Source organism: Poromitra crassiceps (genome assembly GCF_964638095.1).
Source record: "Poromitra crassiceps genome assembly, chromosome: 6".
NCBI lineage: Eukaryota > Metazoa > Chordata > Actinopteri > Beryciformes > Melamphaidae > Poromitra > Poromitra crassiceps.
This window is the reverse complement of record NC_139627.1, coordinates 61622612-61646916: the sequence shown is the minus strand read 5'-3', so window position 1 is coordinate 61646916 and position 24305 is coordinate 61622612. Positions and strand designations below refer to the sequence as shown.

The 24305-nt window shown below is 46.1% G+C and overlaps 1 protein-coding gene across 1 annotated transcript in view; it reads right to left on the bottom strand.

Annotated features, from left to right (window-relative positions):
• The window catches only part of fer1l6 (fer-1 like family member 6), a 113214-nt gene that overhangs the window by 707 nt on the left and 88202 nt on the right, over positions 1-24305 (bottom strand). Inside the window, exons 42-45 of the mRNA XM_083638767.1 lie at positions 23435-23555; positions 16438-16558; positions 5298-5446; positions 4296-4396 (exon numbers count right to left, since the gene is read on the bottom strand). Of these exons, the coding sequence (XP_083494893.1) occupies positions 4296-4396; positions 5298-5446; positions 16438-16558; positions 23435-23555 (492 nt within the window). The remainder of the gene's footprint in view (positions 1-4295; positions 4397-5297; positions 5447-16437; positions 16559-23434; positions 23556-24305) is intronic.

The window sequence follows — 24305 nt, the reverse complement described above, 5'->3', positions numbered from 1 at the left end:
CATCACAGGATGTACTCCACCCAACCCTTATATAGACATCACACCCCCTCAACAGGAAGTGATGGTCAGGTTTACAGGATGTACTCCACCCAACCCTTATATAGACATCACAGGATGTACTCCACCCAACCCTTATATAGACATCACACCCCCTCAACAGGAAGTGATGGTCAGGTTTACAGGATGTACTCCACCCAACCCTTATATAGACATCACACCCCCTCAACAGGAAGTGATGGTCAGGTTTACAGGATGTACTCCACCCAACCCTTATATAGACATCACACCCCCTCAACAGGAAGTGATGGTCAGGTTTACAGGATGTACTCCACCCAACCCTTATATAGACATCACACCCCCTCAACAGGAAGTGATGGTCAGGTTTACAGGATGTACTCCACCCAACCCTTATATAGACATCACACCCCCTCAACAGGAAGTGATGGTCAGGTTTACAGGATGTACTCCACCCAACCCTTATATAGACATCACACCCCCTCAACAGGAAGTGATGGTCAGGTTTACAGGATGTACTCCACCCAACCCTTATATAGACATCACAGGATGTACTCCACCCAACCCTTATATAGACATCACAGGATGTACTCCACCCAACCCTTATATAGACATCACAGGATGTACTCCACCCAACCCTTATATAGACATCACACCCCTCAATCAGTCAGTCAGTCAATCAGTGAAGTGACCACAAGCAGTGAAGGGGTCAGTCAGATCCATTGAAATGTGTGTGGCTCCTGTCTCATTTAGGGGGTGGAAAATTGTACTATGTCATGAGATACACCAGAAAAATATAATGTTAAAATAATAATACCAATCATATTATTTTCAGTAACAAGATACACCAGGAAGGTAATATGTTATACAGAAATGTATACATAAGAACTGAAGACGTGCATTAGTGAACACCGCAGTAACATCAGATCCAAAGATATGCGATATCGGTTTACATGAGGTTTTCACTTTGATGTTGTATTTTTTGCGTGGATGGATTATTGAACGATATACATCTGTGCGTAAAGTTGCATTGCGCGCAGCTGCCACATTTATCATTCCCATTGAGGATCTCATCCATCCATCCACCATCCATCCTAGGGGCACGGTGGTGCAGTGGTAAACGCTGTCGCCTCACAGCTAGAAGGTCCTGGGTTTGATTCCCACCTGGGACGCTGTGAGCGCTGAAGGAATGCATGCCCATCCGCATGTCCTGGAGTGCCCACCGCCCGGGTGGGGTCGTCAAAAGGGCCTTTCTGTGTAGAGTTTGCATGTTCTCCCCGTGCCCCCTGGGGGCTCAGAAAAGTCTGGGTGTGGTGTGGGAGGTAAATCAGAACACATGACCATAGACCTGATATTGGGTCAATAATATATGTATAGTGCCTTTTGTAAATAGACTATCATGTGTAGGCCTATACATACAGTATATACGTAGGCTATGTATATATTTCTGTATAACATTACTTTCCTGGTGTATCTTGTTACTGAAAATAATATGAGTGGTATTTTAAAGCTGCATTCAGCGATGTTTCTTTGTTCAAATAAGCAGAGGTGGGACCAAGTCATTGTTTTGCAAGTCACAAGTCAGTCGCAAGTCTTTGCACCCAAGTCTCGAGTCAAGTCCCAAGTCAAGACAGGCAAGTCTCAAGTCAAGTCCAAGTCATAAACTTTTAGTTTCGAGTCTTAAACAAGTCATAATGTGCTCTTCACCAAATGCAAATTATTTTAACAAGAGTCATGTGAATGCTTTTTTAGTTTAGTTAGTAACAAGTTTGTTGACATTACACTTTCATAGTTTCATACTATCAGTCATGTTTTATGTTTAAATGAAATAAAAAGATTAATGTAAAAGATATATACAGTATATATATACATGTATAATGCACACTGTAGCTAAAAAACAAAGAGAAGCATCTCACGGATGAGACGACTTTTACTGCAGCCCTGAAACATACTTCACTTTACTGAACCAGTGTCAAGTCAGTCAGAATGTAAGTAGGTCATCCGCTTGAGCTCTTTCGAAATAAAACCCTTGTAACGTTAACATTAATTTTGAGTAATGCTTTACAGCCACAGTTTAACGCCATTCTGTAATCTTAATATCCACATGTTGATACAAGGTTTGCTGCTTCGTTTGTTGAAACACTCCTTTCTCCTCCAACGTGCCTCAGTAAGGCTTTTTACTTAAATTACATTATTTTGAAAGTTTTACCCGGAAGTTTCAATTTTCTTTTGGCTAGCCTGATGCTGCATCTGGCAGACGTGGGAGAACGAAGGGAGGGGGAAAGAGAGCCCCCGAAGCCGTGGACAAACTGAACGGGTCTAAAAAACCAGGATCATCGCAAAACCGTTTTTATTCTTATGCAAATTACCAGATGCATGTAAACACAATGGGCAATTATCGAGGTAAGAGAGGTGAAAAGTTGACTCCAGCGAAGTTCACTGTAGCCTACGTTCATGAATGACTCCCTCCGTGGTGTCTGTATTGATTGTCCAATCTTGTGAACGGCAGGCTTGCTGTAGCGATATTAGTGTCTTTAAATAAAAAATAATAATCTTTGGGTTTGGAGGAAGGTATCAAGTCTTTTCAAGTCAAAAGGCTCAAGTCCAAGTCAAGCTATGAGTCATTGGTTTTCAAGTCGAAGTCGAGTTGCAAGTCTTTGTTGATTTTGTCAAGTCGAGTCTAAAGTCATCAAATTTGTGACTCGAGTCCACACCTCTGCAAATAAGTGTTAAATGGCTCTATATTCTGACAGCAATCACTGAAATAGAGTGTTTGGTCAGTGACTTGAAACCCCCAACCCCCCACTGTCCTCTATCTCTCTCCTGTAGGCGATATTTTTTTCCGGATGGTAGCGAAGGCTGCAGGCACCTTCTCTGCCTGTGATTGGCCTAGCGTCACGGACGTTTCAGCCTAATGGCCTTCAAGGCCGTTAGACTGAAACGTCCGTGTGTTGTACCTGGTGAAAAACTGGAATAAACCTAACGAAAGGACATTTTTGTGTGCTGGCTCTCCTTCTCCTACTAACAATGCCTATGTATGACATCACTGATGGCATCACTGGTGACATCATCACTGATGTCATCAGTGACATCATCACTTAACTATAGCCTCAGCCTTAGGGCAATTAATCTCCCCTAATTAAAAAATTGCACGGGTGCTCTTTACACCCCCTGAAAGTTTCAGCCCGATCGGATGCAAAACGGCATAGCTGTGGCCGGACAAAATTCTTGAAACCGAGAAACAGACAGAGTCCACATTGCCAAATGTATATAAGATAAGATACAGGATGTATTTTCCACCCCCTAGATGAGACGGGAGCCAAACACATTTGAATGAATCCTGACTGACACCTTCTCTGCTTGTGGGCACTAAACTGATCCACTGACTAATGGGTGTTGTTGTCTATAGAGAGCCAAAGTGAACGTCACTTCCTGCCTTTCTCTGTGTACCAGCGTCTGAAAAAATATGAATGGTGGTGAACGAGACAGACGTTACTTTTTCTTTTATCCTGTTTGAATTGTGCCGTGGGGTAACTAACACATGTACATTTAAAAGAATAGTTCTAGGCTCGCCCTGTGCACGCAGCTCGGTACCGAAAGTACCAAGCAGGCCTGCTTTATTGCACAATCCAAATCTTCGCCAAAACGTGCCATTTTCAGCGTGTAGCAACGAGCTAGCGTTGTTGTTGTTGTTTCACAGCGCAGAAGGCATTTCAGATCGACAGATTCAACACGCAGAGAGCGGAAAGGAAATCCATAAATGGTCGGAGCCGATCGGTCGGAGCCAATGGCAGAGCTTGCAGGGAGCGGAAAGGGATTTCCTTCCGCTGCCGACTAAAATGGTCGGCACCAGTGGTAGAGCTTAGACCCACAGCCTGTTTCCAGGCAGTCACACTCACCATGTAATAGTATAGTATTTCTTTTTTATATTATAGCCTACTACTAATTTTGTTTTTGGTCATGTTATAATATGCATTTTTTAAGTGAATAATGTTTGTTTTTTATTACATTACTTGTACAAATGCGTGTACGTATGTCTTCTTTAAGTCCTACTAATTTTCTCATATGTATGACGGAGTATAGCGTGCATTTCTTTCCCCATAGCAGGCTATTTCGTTTTTACATAATAAATATAATTATTATTATTATTATTATTATTATTATTATTATTTCAATTATGTATCTTTCATTCATTGTGTAGTACAACATATAATTTTTGTGTCATGTTACATGCATCATGTATGATGTGTGTATAATAGTAGATCCACATCTCTTCTTACTTGGGTTTCTCCAGTGGTTCCGGCTCTTTGCGGGCTTTGCCAACTGGGTTTTTCTCCGCCTCCTCTGCTTTCACCAGGTGAAACTCCGCCTCCACTTTCCCCTGGTGGGGTTCAGAGCACACAACACACCTGTCAATCAAACTTTCAACTCCTGTCAATCAAACTCAATGTCTGTCAATCAAGCTCAATGCCTGCCAATCAAACTCAACACCTGTCAATCAAACTTCCAATGCCTGTCGATCAAAGTCAACATCTGTCAATCAAATTCTTTAAATTCAAGCCGAACTGGTTGCAGAAAGTGACAGCTAGCGGTTCAGCTGTCATAGAAATATGGAAGATCGCGACGCCTCCTCCACGTATTTTAAAGCTTTGCCAGCAACAGACAGGTTACCTTACACAAATAAGATAACTCTTTCAATGGGATGAGGTTTCCTGACTTGTACTCACTGTCAGGATGGGTCTAACTACATCACCAAAGTTGCAGTGTCGGACATCTTCATAATTCCTAGTGGGACAAGACGTCTTTTTCCCGTATTCCGGGGATCTCTCTAGTTTCGGTTTCACTTGTTTCCTCAGATTTGAACCCTGATATGTCAGGGTTCAAACCCTGTGATGTCCACTCCAATTTGGTCTATAGTTTGTGTGCTAGTCTAGCACACAAACCCCAAAACACCTATTTCCATTGCACCTTATTGTACTATGACTATGCTATAATGTACTGTACTATACTAAAACATACTGTATGGATGTGTCTCTGTCCAAATGTCCTCATAAGGATAGCAAGCTTATGAAAGTCCTCCAAACTGAGGACATTTTGCATTTCGCTTCCCATTTTTTGAAGGGGCTAACTTGGGATGAAGACTTGAGTTTGTGTGTGTGTGTGTGTGTGTGTGTGTCTGCTCTCGTGTGTGCGTGTGTGTGTGTGTGTGTGTGTGTGTGTGTGTGTGTGTGTGTGCGCGTGTGTGCTCTTGTGTGTGTGTGTGTGTGTGTGAGCATGCACACCGTCAGTTCTCCAGCCTTGCTGAAGGGCCACCAGCCTTTGGCTCTCTTCTGCTGGAAGATGGAGATTTTGTCGTACAACATGTCCCCCTTACACGACTTGGCCGACTTTGCTCCCCGAGGGAAGCTGTGGAGGTCCAACTCCACTGAGCCTTTACACACACACACACACACACACGCACACACACACACACACACACACACACACACACACGCACGCACACACGCGCACACACACGCACAAGCACGCGCACACGCACACGCACACACACACGCGCACACGCACGCACACACACACACACACACACACACACACAGTCAGTAAGACAAATGCTGAAATATTTAGACAAGCAGTCACACAGCAATGTTATGACCTGTATATTACACCGGATGATGTCCATGCAGCAGACTGTTGGGCCAGACATATTGAAGGGAAATTGATATTGAATGAGTATTGATATTGAATTAACATTGATATTGAATTAACAGTGATATGGAATGAAACACATGTTGAACGAACACTGACATTGAATGAAAGACATGTTGTTTGAATACTGGCTGGTATGTGGAGACTTGAGCACACAACCCCCACATACCTGGCCATTTGGGCCAATTTGAATACCACACCCGTGATAAACACCACAGGGGAGCGAGCCGATTCCTTTGTCCCACAGCAGCGAGATAAGGGGAACCAATCGGTGTGCCTAAACCACAGCAAAGACACGCCCTGCACCCCAAAACATATACAGGTTTGAAGCCTGGAAACTTCAGTTCCTAAGCAGCCTAGCTGCAGACAGGTCCTCCTCTGAGAAGTTCTAAGTGACTAATCGTCGCGACAGGACGTGCGTTTGTATCCCGAGACAAACCGCCCTTCCCCCCTGCCCGAACCCGAGCAGCCAAGGCCGCAACCAGGCCGACGACCTCCACATCAGGGCTAAGCTAGCTCTGATATCCTGAAACCGACCCGCATCGCCTGAGTGCCCTCAACCCGAAGAAGCGAGCTGTGAGGTTCCCCCTTTCCTCCACTGAGACGACAGCAGATGCAAGAACCCAGCGTGGCCAGCTGAGATCGACTGCCTACTCTCAAACCCCCGCTCCTTCCTCCGCTTCTTCCTCTTCGGGACAAGCGGCCGCCCGCTCCACGAGCACCCCTCCTCCCCGCTGGAGGAACCTTGCGAGTCCGACCGCAACAAACCTGCATCCGCGTTTGCAGAGCTGAACGAACAAGCCAAGTAAGCAGACTGAATTGATCACTCAAGTCCGGGCTTAGAATTGTTTAGAGTTAGATGACGTATATATCGATAGATATACATGATTGACTGATATGATACTGTGAATGAATCTGTGACTGTTTATGTCTGACTGTGACTGTGGGTTATACATGCATTACTGAATACGAGTGTTTAGACGCTAGCCATTTACTTCTTCACCGATCCACGGAGTGGATCTAGTATAGCCAACTAGGGCTGTCCCAGCGAGTCGACGTAATCGACGACGTCGACTACGTAAATACGTCGACGCACGCTACGTGCGTCGATCAGCCAAGACGCGTGGCCGTCTTGGCTGATCTTCCAGAAACTAGGGCAACAACTATTGGCGATGCAGCTAAAACTCATCCTACTGCTACTCCACGAGCACGATCGTCTAAAGTGTGGGAATACTTCTCGCAGAAACCAAACAATGTGGTGCTCTGTCGGCTGTGCAAAATGGAGATGGCTTATCACAGCAGTACTTCTGCAATGAACGAACACTTGAAGAGAAGACACGCGGGAGCGCTTTTTCAAGACGACAGGAACGAAACACAAGCAGCACCGTAAGTCATGTTTAATGTTTGTCTAAGCATGATATATTAGCATGAACATGGAACGTGTTTCTGATAGTGGTAGTCACTTACCATTGTAGTTTCTAAACCATGACCGTCATGTTGAAAGTAATTTCTGCACCGCAGCGAACACACCATTTAACGGTGTTATTCTGCCGTTTAACGTTAACGTACATATTTCCGTTTGCTTTCACGGCTAACATGTAGAAAATTGATTAAACTAACGTTACAGACCATTGTTAGTCTGTTGCTGCTCACGTTAATTTACTGCGTGCGTGCATCATTTAACAGTGCTATTCGGCTGTTTACATTCTTCTGTTTGCGTTCACGGCCATGTAAGATGAGATCAAAAACTAACGTTACAGACCATTGTTAGTCTGTGACTGTTAGTCTGTAAATCGTTTTGTATTATTTATTTATTTCCTTACCCCACACTGATGCAAACATTAAATACATTTGGCGGAGTTAGCTGCACAATGAATGCACATTACTCCAGTGATTAAATAAATCCATGTCCTGTAAAAATACTGATCCTCCTCAGTTTAGGGAAAGGGTTCATACATACAGTGATGAATCATGATGATGATCAATTTAATCTATGTGTCAGGTGGTCCAGTATTTTCGTGATGAGAGCAGGCAACTGACAAATAGGCAGGCACTATCTATTATAATAATAAGATTAATATTAATAATAATAATAATTCATGTGATCATATCATAATAACAGACATGGAAATTAGACTTAGACTAATTTTAAATATGTCCCTACAGTATTATATTATTATTTCTCTCTCTTTTCAGGAAGCAACCCAGTGTGGAACAGTTTTTCCCCAAACGAAACTGCACACCCAAGATGTCAGCAGAGCTGAGTGACAGCATCTTAAAGATGATAATATGTGATGTATTTGCACTACATATATATGTACTTGTATTTGCACACTTGTACTTGTGATATGTTGGACTGTTGAGAATGAGATGGTTAAATAAACTACTGAAATTTAGAAGTTTTTGGTTATTTATTTGTTTTGGGTAAATTTATTGAAAAATTAAATAAAAAATAATCGTTAGATTAATCGACTAATCGAAAAAATAATCGTTAGTCGAATCGATAAGAAAATAATCGTTTGGGACAGCCCTATAGCCAACGAGCCGAGAGGAACTTGTTTCGCCAATTCAAAGTCGATTAACTAATCGTGGCGAAGTAAGAGCCTCGCGGCCCTGTTTTCATCTAGACGGTGTTATTTCTCCCTCACGGGCACGTACGCAAGCGCGTGAACGGACCCTTCCGCTATAAATACTCACACACATAGCTACTAGTCGGCTAACCGCCATTTTGTGCCGAGAACACATTCCCTTAGTCTCCATCTTGGGCCGATCGCCATTTTGGCCCGAAAGCACACTCCTGTATCCTCCATTTTGTGTCTAGTCGGTCCTTCCGGGTCGGCCATTTTGAGGAGAGACCCCTCACTCACACACACACACCCACACACACACACACACACACTCTGCCTCCCTCTAGTGTTCATCCGGTGCTTTACACTTTTGATGCAGATAAATATCCCCACCTCACATTTATCGACCATGCATTGAAATGTTTAGAATGTAACTCAAGTATAACTTGAATTCATTGACTGTATTGCCAATCCCTCTCTTTTATTTTATATATAATAAATATTGTCAACTTTTATTAGAATTCAACTGTTTCAGAGTGATTTTGTGGAATTGTGGTAAACTATTGTCTAAGGTGTAAGAACTCTCCCCTTTCAGATTAGACTAAAGGTGATTCAGATTAGGTCCGGCGATTAAGCCGGTGGTGCCCCTAGGTTAATCCTTATCAAGGATTACATATTTGATTTTAATAATTTTATGAAATATTAATAATTTTCGGATTATTAATATTTTATTTTACCTAACTAAATTCACCCAAATAACGAGCACAACATTTGGAGCCCCGCCCGAGGCATCTGTCAGGCAGAGTTTACCACAAATATCACAATTTTGACTGAAACACTGAATTACCTAAATTGCATTGTGTAACCACTGAAGCGCATGCCAAGCACTGAATGCTAATAACCTCTCAAACAGCTTCCAGCCAGAACGAGCGGAGCCAGACAGAGCTACCACCGCTCAGACTGACACAGATTCACACTGACAGACGATCTAACACAGTTCAATCGTTTTGATTTAAGAACCCCTTATTTCAAGCTTGCATAGCGACTAACTCCTAACATTAGGCAACGACAGTTGAATTAAAACCTGCTTATATTTAAAATTCAACAATAGGACTTTCGCAAACACAGTTTGACTACAAGCCTATTTTACGTTTGCCTCTCAAATACAAGTTATTTGACATTCAAGCTACAGGTACGAGCTCCACCTAAGCTTATGAAGTGCACTGACTAGCAGGTAAGATGTCACAGCACAACGGCCAGGGTGCTGCTGCAGAGCACTCGGCCTCGCCCGACCAGCTGTTACATGAAGCGCTCATGAACGCGGTTCCTCCTGAGAGAGGACAGATCGAACATCTGCGGAAGCTCACAGAAGAAGAATGTGAGAAAATGTTGGAAGGAAAAGCAGCCGCCATGAAAAGTGCAGATACGGTAAACTGCACCATGCTGTCAGAGCTGCTTTATCTCGTTCTCCACAGAGAAACCTTTCACAGAAAAACCAACACACAGCTGCATAACCGAGCAACTGAGTTGGACAGGCAAAATGCGTGCCTGGAGGTCTCAAACGAAGACCAAGAGAGGACAATCCAGGACTTGGAAAGGAAACTGCGAGCAGCCCAAGCAGATTCTGAGGAAGAGGGTGATGGAGAGGGAGGCAATGACGGTAAGCGTGAAACCGACAAGCCTCCGTTCTCGTCCACCCCCCACCAGGTCCCAGGAGAAGAGAGGCAGGTAAGTCTGCCTCCACAAGCGTCCTCATCGCACGGCGTCCAGACGCCGGCTGCACTGCGTAACGGGCTCGGTAGTGGAGCCGAACCCTCGCCATACGACATCGACACGCCCGTCGTACTCGGGTCCCAGCCCAGTGAGGCCAGGGGACCCAATCCCCCGTTCGAGTCCACGTCCTTAAGGCAATCGCATAGGGACGACCGAGGGGGCTCGCTAACCCGTGAGAGGGGCCACAAAAAGGCCACCTTTGAACAACCATGGTTCGAGTACAGTAGGACCGAAGTCTCCCCTCCACAAGAGGAGGGGGGGAATAGACACAGGAGCGACCGCGCTCCCCCGTGGCTGAGAGGCGATGGCCGCCGCTGGGAGAGCCGCCGCTGTGAGGATTTTCCCCCGCCGTCACGGCGGGGGGAGGAGCCTCGCCGCGAAGGCCACCGCCGCGACCATGCTTCCCCACACCGCCATCGCGACTATTCCCCGCCCCCACGCCCGGATGACTGCCCCCCGCCCACAGGGCGGCGGGCAGACGACCGCTGGGGCAACGAACGCCACACGGAACGCCATCGCGACTATTCTCCGCCACAACGCCATGGCGGCCACCGCCGTGACGATTTTCCCCCGCCGTCAAGGCGCAGGGAGGAGCCTCACTATGGTGAACGCCACCGCGACTATTCTCCGCCACAACACCATGGCGCTCGCCGTCGTGACGACTTTTCCCCGCCGTCAAGGCGCAGGGAGGAGCCCCACTATGGTGAACGCCATCGTGACTATTCTCCGCCACGACGCTACGACGACCGCTATGACCCCCCACAACGCAAGAGCGAGGGGGGACATCGCTATGTTGACCGCCGTCGTGCCTACTCTCCGCCATATCGCCAAGATGACCATCGCCGCGACGACTGCCCCCCACCTTTGGGGTGGGGGGGAGACGACCGCTGGGACGATCACCAAGAGACGAGGAGAAGCGGACGTCACTACCGCGACGACTCCCCACCACGCACGCGCGAGGGGGGGCGTCGCCACAATGATCACAGTCGTGACAACACGCCGCCGCCACGCTATGTTGACCGCCATCACCGCGACCCCTCATCGGTGCTCGAGCGCGATGGGGGGCAGCACCGCGATGATCGCTACATCGACTCCTCCCCTCCCCCGGGACGGGAGGAAGGACGTTGCCATGGTCGAGGCGACGCCCACCCCTTTCTGGATTGGGGGGGGCGCGGCCCGGAGCAGGACGACCTCAGTGACTCACCGTCATCCGACTCTGAGGATCTGCTCACCACGCGGGAAAGGGACGTCCGCGACCGACGGATCGAGTCCTTCGCCAAGGACATAGAACGCTTTGACCCGACTAACCGTGCCTCCAACGTCGACCGTTACATACGGGAGGTCAATCGCTCTCTCACCAATCTGGAGCGACCCACTACACGCGAGAAGCTCTGGCTGGTCTGGAAGACCACCACGAGCACAGCCCGCGATTTCATAGACGTACTTCCCAGTCGGACTCAAAAGAGCTACCGACTCGTCTGCCAGGCCCTCCGACAGGAGTACTGTCAGTACTCCTGCCCGATGCTCGCGAGACGGGCCGCTGAAGCTATCAAGCAGAGAGTAGACGAGGACCCCAGAGAGTACCACAGGCGCCTGTCAGCAGCCTACTTTCAGGGTAGAGGCCCCCCCACCGGCGGTGGGGAGGGAGATGAGGAGTTCATCCGCACGTACATGTCTAACCTGCACGAGAGCATAAGATCCAATGTGGAGACACACTGTAGGCACCACCAAGCCACGCTGAGCTATACGCGACAGTATGCACAGCTGGCATGGGAAGCACGCCCCCGGGTAGCCAAGAAACACACAGAGGGCTCCCAAGTTTACGGGGTAGAGCCCGACTCGGATGAGGAGGAGGCCCAGGGGAGGGAAGTCTACCGAGTAGAGAACCCAGTAGCTGACAGTCTAGCCCTAGAGGGCGACAAAGTGCCCCAAGTCAGAGCACCAGCTGTTCCCCGGCCACCGTGGCCCCACGCACCCAGCCACCAGCCCGACAGGCCGGTAAGCTCCAGGGGCGGGGGCAAAGGGGGAGAAAACCCCCAGGGACGGCCCTGGCAGAACCAGGAGCCGGCCCAAAATCCTCATGGTAGCTTCTACCATCCAAGTCAGGGACGGTCCTGGCAGAGCCAAGACCAGGACCCACGCCCGTCAGGTAACTTCCAAGGCCAAACCCAGGAAAAGCCATGGAAGAAACCACGTAAACCCAAGAAGAAGAAGAAGCCAGGGAGTGGCACAGACGGTAGGGACAGGCGAACAACCGCGGAAGACCAGTCGACCCGAGACGCGCTGAACGCTTTAGCTGACACAGTAAAAATGCTCTTTGATAAAGACAAACCAGCTGGCTCCCCGCCGGAGCCAGACAAAACCCCGGTCGCATGACTCGGGGGGGAACCTCCGCCACCTGCCAAAGTTCGCTTTGTCAACAGGCGGAGGGGACCCCGAAGAACCAGATCCCTTCCTAAGTCTCCTTCTCAGGCTTCACCAAACCGTCCTACTCTAACTTTCATGGGCAACCTTGTCCGCAAGGGCAACGCCCATCACATCTACACCCCAGTGGTGGTAGGGGGGTGCACTCGCACCCTCGCCTTAGTGGACACAGGAGCCTCCATCAGCTTGATGAGTGCCAACACCTTCGAGAAGGTCTGCAAAGCCATGCACACCACCAATAGGCCACTTCGGATCGAGCCTTGTGATTTTAGCATCACCAGCTACACGCAAGACCGAACCCCCATTGCTGAGCGTGCTCTGCTGGACATCACCTTCCAGGGGATGACTATACGCCACCCCATTCACATCAGCCCTCTCGATACCGAACCGCTCCTCATTGGCCAGGATCTCCTGGACCGGCTAGTCCCAATCATCGACTGCTCCAGCAATCGCATTTGGGCTCAGGTTCAGACGCCAAAGCCATGGGCGTCACCTGGCCGCCAGCCTAGCACAGACAGACAGGTCGCTGTCATCAAGGAAGCTGGCACATCGCTGCCGGCACGCTACGTTTCCACCGCTAGCCCCGAGCTGTACCGCCGCCTGTGCAAACGGGAGCGACTGCTCCCCGCATTCTCCGCAAACGAAACCCGCGCGTCAGTTCCCGCTCGAACCGCGAAGGTTCCCGTACGCCTGGCCATCAGCCCGGGACAGAAACTGCCCGGCAGGCAGGCATTCTCCCAGCCGTTGCCCCGGCACAGAGAACAAAACATGACGATGCGTGGCACTCCTTTCTTTAAGTTGGACAATCGTTCAACCAACACTCTGGTGCAGAACCCGACGCATGCACCTGACCCAGCGCTGATGCGGCAGCCACTGGGAGTGTCAGTTAACAGCTGTACACACCTCCAAAGGGGGGGGGGCAAGCCCCACCACAGAGGTAGTGAACGAGACTTAGTAGGGCAGCCAGGATAGGTGCATGTCCACTCACTCCGCCAGTATGCACTAACCACTAACCTAGGCTACATAGAGCCCTACTGCCAGTAACTCAGACTCAACCTCCATGCCTTACAGACTCTAACCAACATAGTACGAGAGGACAAGACCTATGTGCACGCGACCAGAGACTTGACACAAAACCTTACAGGGAGATATCCTCCTCAGTCACCAGTCTGAGTGGGGGTAACATACCCCCCTACCTAGTCTCCCTATCTCTGGTTGAACAAATCTTAAAATCCGCCACGACCACCGTGGCCTAGCCCTCTCAGGTACACTTGGCATATAGTCTTGGCAGTGCAATCCCAATTTTCATAGATCCACAGCATCTAGAAATAGGATTCCTTGTCAACCTACCAATCATTGAACCACAGAACATGTAGGCTAAAACACTGTCACACAACCTTTATGACATGGTCACTAAACTGAGCCTATGAATCAGACGGTGTTCTACACGGTCCCCCGAGGGACCAAACTAGTCTAGTTCAGCCCCAAGGCAACTGGACCCCCATTCACCAAACATGTAACCAGGTCATCACACTACCTCACACTCCTTCTCTCCCTTCCCTTTATGCAAATCGTGTAAAAACGAAGAGCTAAATGACCAAGATAGAGAACCGGGCCCAGGCCCTGCTAAGAAAACTTGAAGTATGACAATCTGAATGTATTGCTTCGTGTGATGTAGACTAGTATGACAATCTGAATGTATTGTTTGTGTGATATAGTATAGGATGACAATCTGAATGTATTGTTGAGTGATATAGAATGATAGAATAGCTTGAGAAAAGTCCTGCCCGGACACAGGTGATCTGCCCGGACTTGAGCCCACATAGGACCACATAGCGTAGGACCTAACGAACTTGCTCCTTTCAGCCTCACGGACTAGGCAACCAATGGGTCGCCACCCGCAGGCCGCATGGCCCTGGAGATGCTTTAAAGACTGTGCCAGAACACACCCTTTCAACCATCGGGGGGATGTTGGGCCAGACATATTGAAGGGAAATTGATATTGAATGAGTATTGATATTGAATTAACATTGATATTGAATTAACAGTGATATGGAATGAAACACATGTTGAACGAACACTGACATTGAATGAAAGACATGTTGTTTGAATACTGGCTGGTATGTGGAGACTTGAGCACACAACCCCCACATACCTGGCCATTTGGGCCAATTTGAATACCACACCCGTGATAAACACCACAGGGGAGCGAGCCGATTCCTTTGTCCCACAGCAGCGAGATAAGGGGAACCAATCGGTGTGCCTAAACCACAGCAAAGACACGCCCTGCACCCCAAAACATATACAGGTTTGAAGCCTGGAAACTTCAGTTCCTAAGCAGCCTAGCTGCAGACAGGTCCTCCTCTGAGAAGTTCTAAGTGACTAATCGTCGCGACAGGACGTGCGTTTGTATCCCGAGACAAACCGCCCTTCCCCCCTGCCCGAACCCGAGCAGCCAAGGCCGCAACCAGGCCGACGACCTCCACATCAGGGCTAAGCTAGCTCTGATATCCTGAAACCGACCCGCATCGCCTGAGTGCCCTCAACCCGAAGAAGCGAGCTGTGAGGTTCCCCCTTTCCTCCACTGAGACGACAGCAGATGCAAGAACCCAGCGTGGCCAGCTGAGATCGACTGCCTACTCTCAAACCCCCGCTCCTTCCTCCGCTTCTTCCTCTTCGGGACAAGCGGCCGCCCGCTCCACGAGCACCCCTCCTCCCCGCTGGAGGAACCTTGCGAGTCCGACCGCAACAAACCTGCATCCGCGTTTGCAGAGCTGAACGAACAAGCCAAGTAAGCAGACTGAATTGATCACTCAAGTCCGGGCTTAGAATTGTTTAGAGTTAGATGACGTATATATCGATAGATATACATGATTGACTGATATGATACTGTGAATGAATCTGTGACTGTTTATGTCTGACTGTGACTGTGGGTTATACATGCATTACTGAATCCGAGTGTTTAGACGCTAGCCATTTACTTCTTCACCGATCCACGGAGTGGATCTAGTATAGCCAACGAGCCGAGAGGAACTTGTTTCGCCAATTCAAAGTCGATTAACTAATCGTGGCGAAGTAAGAGCCTCGCGGCCCTGTTTTCATCTAGACGGTGTTATTTCTCCCTCACGGGCACGTACGCAAGCGCGTGAACGGACCCTTCCGCTATAAATACTCACACACATAGCTACTAGTCGGCTAACCGCCATTTTGTGCCGAGAACACATTCCCTTAGTCTCCATCTTGGGCCGATCGCCATTTTGGCCCGAAAGCACACTCCTGTATCCTCCATTTTGTGTCTAGTCGGTCCTTCCGGGTCGGCCATTTTGAGGAGAGACCCCTCACTCACACACACACACCCACACACACACACACTCTGCCTCCCTCTAGTGTTCATCCGGTGCTTTACACTTTTGATGCAGATAAATATCCCCACCTCACATTTATCGACCATGCATTTAAATGTTTAGAATGTAACTCAAGTATAACTTGAATTCATTGACTGTATTGCCAATCCCTCTCTTTTATTTTATATATAATAAATATTGTCAACTTTTATTAGAATTCAACTGTTTCAGAGTGATTTTGTGGAATTGTGGTAAACTATTGTCTAAGGTGTAAGAACTCTCCCCTTTCAGATTAGACTAAAGGTGATTCAGATTAGGTCCGGCGATTAAGCCGGTGGTGCCCCTAGGTTAATCCTTATCAAGGATTACATATTTGATTTTAATAATTTTATGAAATATTAATAATTTTCGGATTATTAATATTTTATTTTACCTAACTAAATTCACCCAAATAACGAGCACAACAAGACTTACAAATCTTTGATAACATGCGCACACACACACAAACACACACACACACACACACACACACACAAACACACACACACACACACACACACACACACACACACAAAGACACACACAAACACACACACACACAAACACACCTAGGAAGTCGTCATTGGACAGCCGCTCAAAGTCCCAGACCTGCATGACGAGGACGGCTGGAAGCTTCTGCTCTGTTTTATCCAGAGAGAAAATACTCTCTCTCTTGCAGACCACTACGACCTGGAGAGAGAGAGAGTACATTTAAAACCACTACGACCTGGAGAGAGAGAGAGTACATTTAAAACCACTACGACCTGGAGAGAGAGAGAGTACATTTAAAACCACTACGACCTGGAGAGAGAGAGAGTACATTTAAAACCACTACGACCTGGAGAGAGAGAGTACATTTAAAACCACTACGACCTGGAGAGAGAGAGAGAGTACATTTAAAACCACTACGACCTGGAGAGAGAGAGAGTACATTTAAAACCACTACGACCTGGAGAGAGAGAGAGTACATTTAAAACCACTACGACCTCGAGAGAGAGAGAGAGAGAGAGAGAGAGAGAGAGAGTACATTTAAAACCACTACAACCTGGAGAGAGAGAGAGTACATTTAAAACCACTACGACCTGGAGAGAGAGTACATTTAAAACCGCTGAACCTGGAGAGAGAGTACATTTAAAACCGCTGAACCTGGAGAGAGTACATTTAAAACCACTACGACCTACCTTTGATTTAGTGCTGGTACACTAAATCAAGCAAGGACAATTTGGGACCCTGTATGTAAAAAGGGGGGGTTGTTTGGGGGGCATCTAAATGCCCGTAGCATGCTACCTAAACGGGAGCAATTAGAACACCTGCTATGTAACTCTAACATTGATTTTCTGGGGATATCTGAAACTTGGCTAACTAGCTCCTCACCAGAAGCTGCTATCTCACTACCTGGATATACTAGTTTTAGAAGGGATAGGGGGGGTCAGGGGAAGGGTGGGGGGGGTAATTTTATATGTTAGGGAACATCTGAAATGCAACCAGATAATATGGCCCAATGATTTTAGTCTAGAATGTGTTGGTGTAAATATCTCTCTGTCCGATGAAATGTCGCTGGTGATTGTCTGCATCTATCGCAAGCCTTCGGCTAAAATTGATTTTTATGATCATCTCAAGACGCTCCTTAATTCATGTGACCACAAAAAAGAAATTATTTTGATTGGAGACTGGAATATAAATTGTGACGTGAAAAAAGATAGAAAAAGCCTGAAATCAATTATGGATTATTTTAATTTTACTCAGTTAATTGACCAACCCACTAGAATCACTCATCGATCTCAATCAAAAATTGACTTAATTTTCTCGAACAAACCTAGAAGTGTTACTAAAATACACAACCTGTTAACAGGAATCTCGGACCATAATGCGATTTTTTTTTCCAGAAAACTTAATAAATCCCGCTTCCAAAACCCATTCTCTAGTACTTCTGATAACCGTACAAACACTTTGACTGTCCCTAAAAACGAAGAACAAAATCTGGCAAGAGCTCTAAAAGATATTGAGTGGGATAATCTCACCACGTGTGATGATGCAGACATCAGTAGCGATATGTTTCACTCTAGGTTGAAGGATGTAATCCTCAGTTTCTCCAGACGAGGGAGCCACAGGAGGAGGAAATCCACCTCCCTCCCCTGGCTCAACTCGTCGTGTTTGAAACTGATGAAAGTCAGGGACTTGTTGCTTAAAAAGTCAATTACAACTGGGCTAGGTACTGACCGACAATTGTTTGTTTCAGCTCGAAATAAGGTGATTGCTGAATTAAGGAAGGCTAAAGCCAACTTTTTTATCACTGTTATGGAAAGTGCAAGGGGGAACAGCAAAAAAATCTGGCAAAATATTAATAAACTGACAGGTAAACAACTGAAACAGGACACTAAAGCTATGGAATTAAAGGTCGACAACCGGCTGGTGAGCAACCCTGTCACCTTGGCAGAAAAACTCAACACCTTCTTTATAAAATCTATTGATGACATCTCGAAACAGTTTAGTGTATCCACATGCCCTGTAAATATGGTGAATAACCCTACAGTCAATGGTGTACCAATTTTCACCATCCAGGAAATTTCTGTACCTGAGGTCATTGATATAATTAGTGCTCTGAACAGCTCTAAGGCTAAAGATGTTTATGGTCTTAACACCAGCTTCTTGAAGTTAAATAAAGAGACATTAGCGCCACCTATTATGCACTTAGTTAATTTATCCATCAAGCACTCAACCGTCCCAAAGGCATGGAAACTGGCCTCAGTTACCCCAATCTACAAAGCTGGTGATAAATCTGACATGAACAACTTTAGACCCATCAGTATTTTACCAATAATCTCTAAAATCATTGAAAAATGGGTTGCTAAACAACTTATAGAATTTCTTGAGACGAGCCAGACCCCCTTGCACCCCATGCAGTTTGGTTTTCGTCCACATCACTCAACTGACTCTGCTTTGGTCCTGCTCTTGGAGAAAATAAAAGGCTCCTTGGACAGGGATGGTTGTGTGGGAGCTGTGTTCCTCGACCTTAAGAGGGCGTTTGACACCGTCAACCACAGTGTGCTCCTCTCTAAATTGTCCAGCTTCAATTTTTCTGTTGCGGCCATTAAATGGGTTGAATCATATCTGTCTCACCGGGAGCAGTGCACTGTGGTTGGCGGTGTCAGCTCCCCTTACCTGAGCTGTCCAGTAGGGGTCCCCCAAGGGTCAATTTTGGGGCCAATTTTCTTTTCTTTGTACATTAATGATCTTCCTGATTACTGTTTTAATGTAGATGTCCAGCTTTATGCTGACGACACAGTTATCTTCACAAGGGCTAAAAACCCAGGGGAGGCGGCACGTGTCTTATCTTCAGCTCTCTCTCATATCCAGGCATGGCTAACTAAATCTTGTCTCATGCTGAATGCAAAAAAAACAGTTTGCATGTTCTTTTCTAAAAGAAACATTGCACCTGCGCGCTCCAATGTCTTCTTGGGGTCAGAGGAATAACTTCAGACAAATAAGGAACTGTCTGTCCACAGACGCTGCGTTTTTATTTTTACACTCGATGATCCTCTCGCATCTGAACTATTGTATAAATAGCTGGTCGTTGACAGGAGTAACTACTCTCAAACCAGCCGAATTACTTTATAAAAAAGCCCTGAAAATACTAGATAAAAAACCCTTTTCTCATCACCACTGTCATGTCATACGTAAATATGACATGCTAAGTTTTGAGAACTTTAGAAATTTCACCTCTGCCTGTTTAATATACAAAGTTCTACATGGACTGGCACCGCCTCCTCTAGCTGACTTCATCAAATATCATTCGACCGCCAACTCGACCCGTGTCACTCGGGCCATTACGAACAAGGTCTGTGAGGTCCCCTTCAGAAAAACTTGCTTTAGCCAGAGGACCTTATCCTACATGGGAAGCACCCTCTGGAATAATCTACCTCTCTTTATTAGAGAATGCCCTAGTCTCGCCACCTTTAAAGGCCAATTGAAATTGTGGCTCAGATCAAACCAACAATGTGATCATTTTTAACATATTGTCTGTCATGTTTTACTGCATGCTCTGTGTGTTTTACTCACCTTATGTTTTACTAACCTTTTATACTATTCATTTTTTGTACTATTAATTTCTTTTTTTTCTTTTCAAGATTACATCAACCTGCCATGGGACTACAGGTGGAAACTAGCCCTTGGGCTAAAACCTGGCATATTTACTGTACGGCTGTACTGTCCATTAATGTGCAATGTCCCATCTTCTAAATAAATGAATGAATTCAGTGATGATGTTTCTACCTTTTAGGGCCTTTATTCTTTTTAATTTATATTAACGATATGAAATCGGCCTGTGATTGCAACCTGTTCCTTTTCGCAGACGACTCCGCCCTCTTGTTCTCGCACAAGGACAAGGAGGAGATCGAAAGGAAATTGAGCAGTGAGCTTCACAGTGTAAGTGTGTGGCTCTCGGATAACAAATTATCACTTCATCTGGGGAAAACCATTTTATTTGGGTCAAATTTTAATTTAAAAAAGTCCCCCGATTTTAAAATCATGGTAGGTGACGTAGTTGTTAACTCATTCACCGCCAAAGACGTCTTTGACGTGTTATCAGAAATAGCCATCCACGCCAAAGACGTGTTTGACGTGTTTTTGGTTTTATTAGTGCAGCGCGTGCAGCAAACACTTTCCCAGCCTGTGACACAGACACAGGTCCCTAACCTCAAAGGGTAGCCGACACCACGCGATCAAACACATACCGCAGCTGTTGTTTGAAACGAGGAAGAAGGAGGAAAGGAGGAAAAACAGAGAAACGCGCTTCCTTGTAGAGAGGAAAAAACGCCATTGAAACGCCCCTCGCCGCGCTGCACTGCTGCCTTGCTGCAGGGCGAACCTGGATTGCCTAGTCAAACCCGTGACGAACATGATCGATCCGGTTCCAGCAGCGCCTGGTCCCAAAGCCAAGCCGGACCCGTTCCTGCCTGTGTCGTGTCGCAGCATTCGTCCCAGCCCGAACGAGAGGAGGAAAACGAGCAGCAGAGGAGGCAAAACGCTGATGGGGAAGGAGGTGCGGGGGAAGGAGGTGCGATCTAGCAGCAGCTGTGGACAGAACTCTCTCTGTGTGTGTGTGTGTGTGTGTGTGTGTGTGTGTGTGTGTGTGTGTGTGTGTGTGTGTGTGTGTGTGTCTGTGTCTGTGTGTGTCTGTCTGTCTGTCTGTCTGTCTGTCTGTCTGTCTGTGTGTCTGTCTGTCTGTCTGTCTGCACACTCACTCACACTGAGCAAACTGTATTGTTGAATGTAAAAAAAGCACTTCATTTATATATATATATATATATATTTTTTTTTTTTGTCATTTGTGTCATAATGAATAATATTTACATGTCTGATGTCAATACAGTTCAAAATAAAAGAATTGAGAGCGAGTTCTGCCTGATATTGTGTGCTGTACATAAATGCCATTTTCTGCAATTTCTTTTCTCAGAGAGACCTTTTGGGTGAAAACAGGGTGTATATAAATGGCTATAAGTAGAGTACAGAACATGCTAAAAGCTCACTTTTTTTTCCTGGTGAACCCAGAGACGTACATCTTCATTTTGAGGTATTGCAAATCACTTTGGTGCTAATAGATAATTTACTGTGGGTCTTGAAAGATGACCAACAATTATGAAAATCTTTGGCCTGTGCTAAATATTGGCAGTCCTAAACTGGCGGTGAATGAGTTAACACCAAGGAGGAGATTACGTACCTTGGCTGCATTTTAGATAACAAACTTACTGGAGAAAGCATGGCCTTAAAAGTGATTTCCAAAGTTAATCAAAGAACCAAATTCCTAGCCAGAATTTCTTCTTTCATTGACAAGAGCGCCATTGAAACCTTGGCAAATGCACTGATTCAATGTCACTTTGACTATGCTTGCTCCTCCTGGTTCACGGGAATCACCATCAAACTCAAAAACAGACTTCAGACCTCCCAGAATAAATTAATACGGGTTATTCTGAAACTTCATCCCAGAGTCCATCTCCTCCCCTCTCACTTCCATAGCCTTAGGTGGCTCAGAGTGGAGGAGAGGGTTTCCCAAATCAAATTGTGCATGGTTTTTAGGATCTTTAAACGGGAGGCTCTCTGACTATTTTTGTAAAGTCAGTGAGGTACATGGCTACTCCACAAGAGGAATCACCTCCAACATTGTTCCCCCTAAATTTAAAACTCTAAAAGGTAAATGCACCTTTTCCTACTCAGCAGCTATTTTATGGAATAAACTCCCTGAGAGTATTAAGACCCTTAACTCCAGGTTCTCTTTTAAGCTTGCCTTGAAAAAATGGCTGGGTGGCTCCCAAAAGTGATCCTAACCTCTTAATTTCCTTTTCTTATGTCCCCTGAATAGTCGCGGGTTTTAAACCCTAGGTAGGTTCCTGTTTTAGTTTATGAGCTGGTCTCTATCTTATTATTTATTGAATGATGCACTCTTGCTAGGTATCTAAATAACCATTCACATAAGGTTAAGTATGATTTGTTTGAGTATAAAATGTTATCTGTTTGTGTTGTCTTTGCCCGCGCACACACGCGCCCATACCTGCATACAGAATCACTCCTCTTGTCCCACACACAAGGACCACAATGGAAATAAGCCCTCGGGCTTTATTGTGTTTTATTACTTTTGAGCAATATGGTTATGTTGTGTTGTCGTGTACGATCCTGCATTTATTGTTTCAATAAAGTTATCAATCAATCAGTGATGATGTTTCTACCTTCAGCTCTCTCTCTCTCTCTCTCTCTTAAAAGAGCACCTCGGAGACGCTCAGTCTCCCTGAGACTGAGCCAGCCGATAGGTTTACTGTGCCTGGCTGAGCCACGTGTAACGTAAAGGGCAAGCCGACTTAATATAAGTCCAGTGTGCAATAACGGCAATTGTCACGTAATGTATACTTACTCTACTTATTTTGCTTACTTTATACGTACTCTACTTATTTAGCTTATTTTTGCTAACTATCGCATTTTACTACTGTTTATTTTATGCTATGTTGTGTTCTGTGTGCGAGCTACTGTAACCTGTCCCAATTTCCCCCCGGGGATCATTAAAGTCTTTCTGATTCTGATTCTGATTCTGATTCAGTGATGAAGTTTCTACGTTCAGTGATGAAGTTTTTGCATTCAGTGATGAAAAGTTTTTAAAAAGTTTTAAGTTTCTACTTTCAGTGACGTTTCTGCAAAGTCGCTACCTTCATTGTTGAAGTTTCTGTTTGCAGTGATGTCATTTTCACCCACAATGATAACATTTCTACCCGTGGTGACATTTATTTCCTGCAGTGACGGCGTTGATTTTCCCTGAACCAATGATTAGTGACTGATGTATCTGAAACGTCACCAACTCAACTAAAGTCCCTACAACAAAGGCTCCGATTGGCTCGATTATTTCTCAGAGAGAGAACAAGCCATTGGCGAGGGAAATGCCAGACTCTCTGAATCACCCCGCCGAATCTGAAGAGTGGAGGAATGAGATTCAGGAGTCTGCAACCAGGTTATGATCAGAATGTTTTGTCCATCTACTACTTACTAGATGGATGAATGTTCTGTCTGTCTGTCTCTCAGTACCTTTTCAGCAGGCAGGTAGCTGAATGGGAAGACAAAGCGCCAGTTGAAGTTTCCTTCTCCGGTCAGAGAGTTATAGTGGACGTCTGTTTCCTGTCTGTCATCTTCAAAACCCTTCAACCAGCTGAGAGACAGAGAGAGAGAGAGAGAAGGCAAGGCAAGTTTAACACATTTCATACACACGTTCACAGTACTTGACATAAAAATACATTCAAAGAAAAGAGCATAGAGAACTAAAAAGATCAATAAAAAAAAGTTGCTAAGCAAAATAACCAATAACATCACAGTGCAATTTGGATACAATTATTATGAGCAAATCAAGTAAAATAAATAAATAAATATATATATAAATATATTTTTTACCCCCCTTCCCCAAAGGAAAATGTCCTAGATGAATTGTGAGTGAATTCATATGTATTTTCTCAATTATATCTTCTTGTCTGAACACACTTTTGCCCAGTAGCCTACTGGCTGCTCTTGATCAAATAAGCACATCCGACCTCACTGCTACTTAAACAATTTCACGATTTCAGACGGACAAGCCCGTCTTTATTGTCACACGATTACACATCAACACATGCACGGACGGCCACAAACACACACATGCTGACGGTGGCCGGTGAAATTTGTCCTCTGCATTTAACCCATCCTGGCTTTGTCCTTTCCTCCGGAGGGCAGGCCAGGAGCAGTGGTCGCTTTCTCGTACAGCGCCCGGGGACCGACTTCGGATGTTGTCGTCACTGGTCGGATGACGATGACGATCTGATCTTCTGCATGTTTTTTAATGGGGGGGGGGGGGGTTATATACGGAGGAACCCCCCTGGGGAAGCACGGGGAGAACATGCAAACTCCACACAGACAGAAAGGCCCTTAC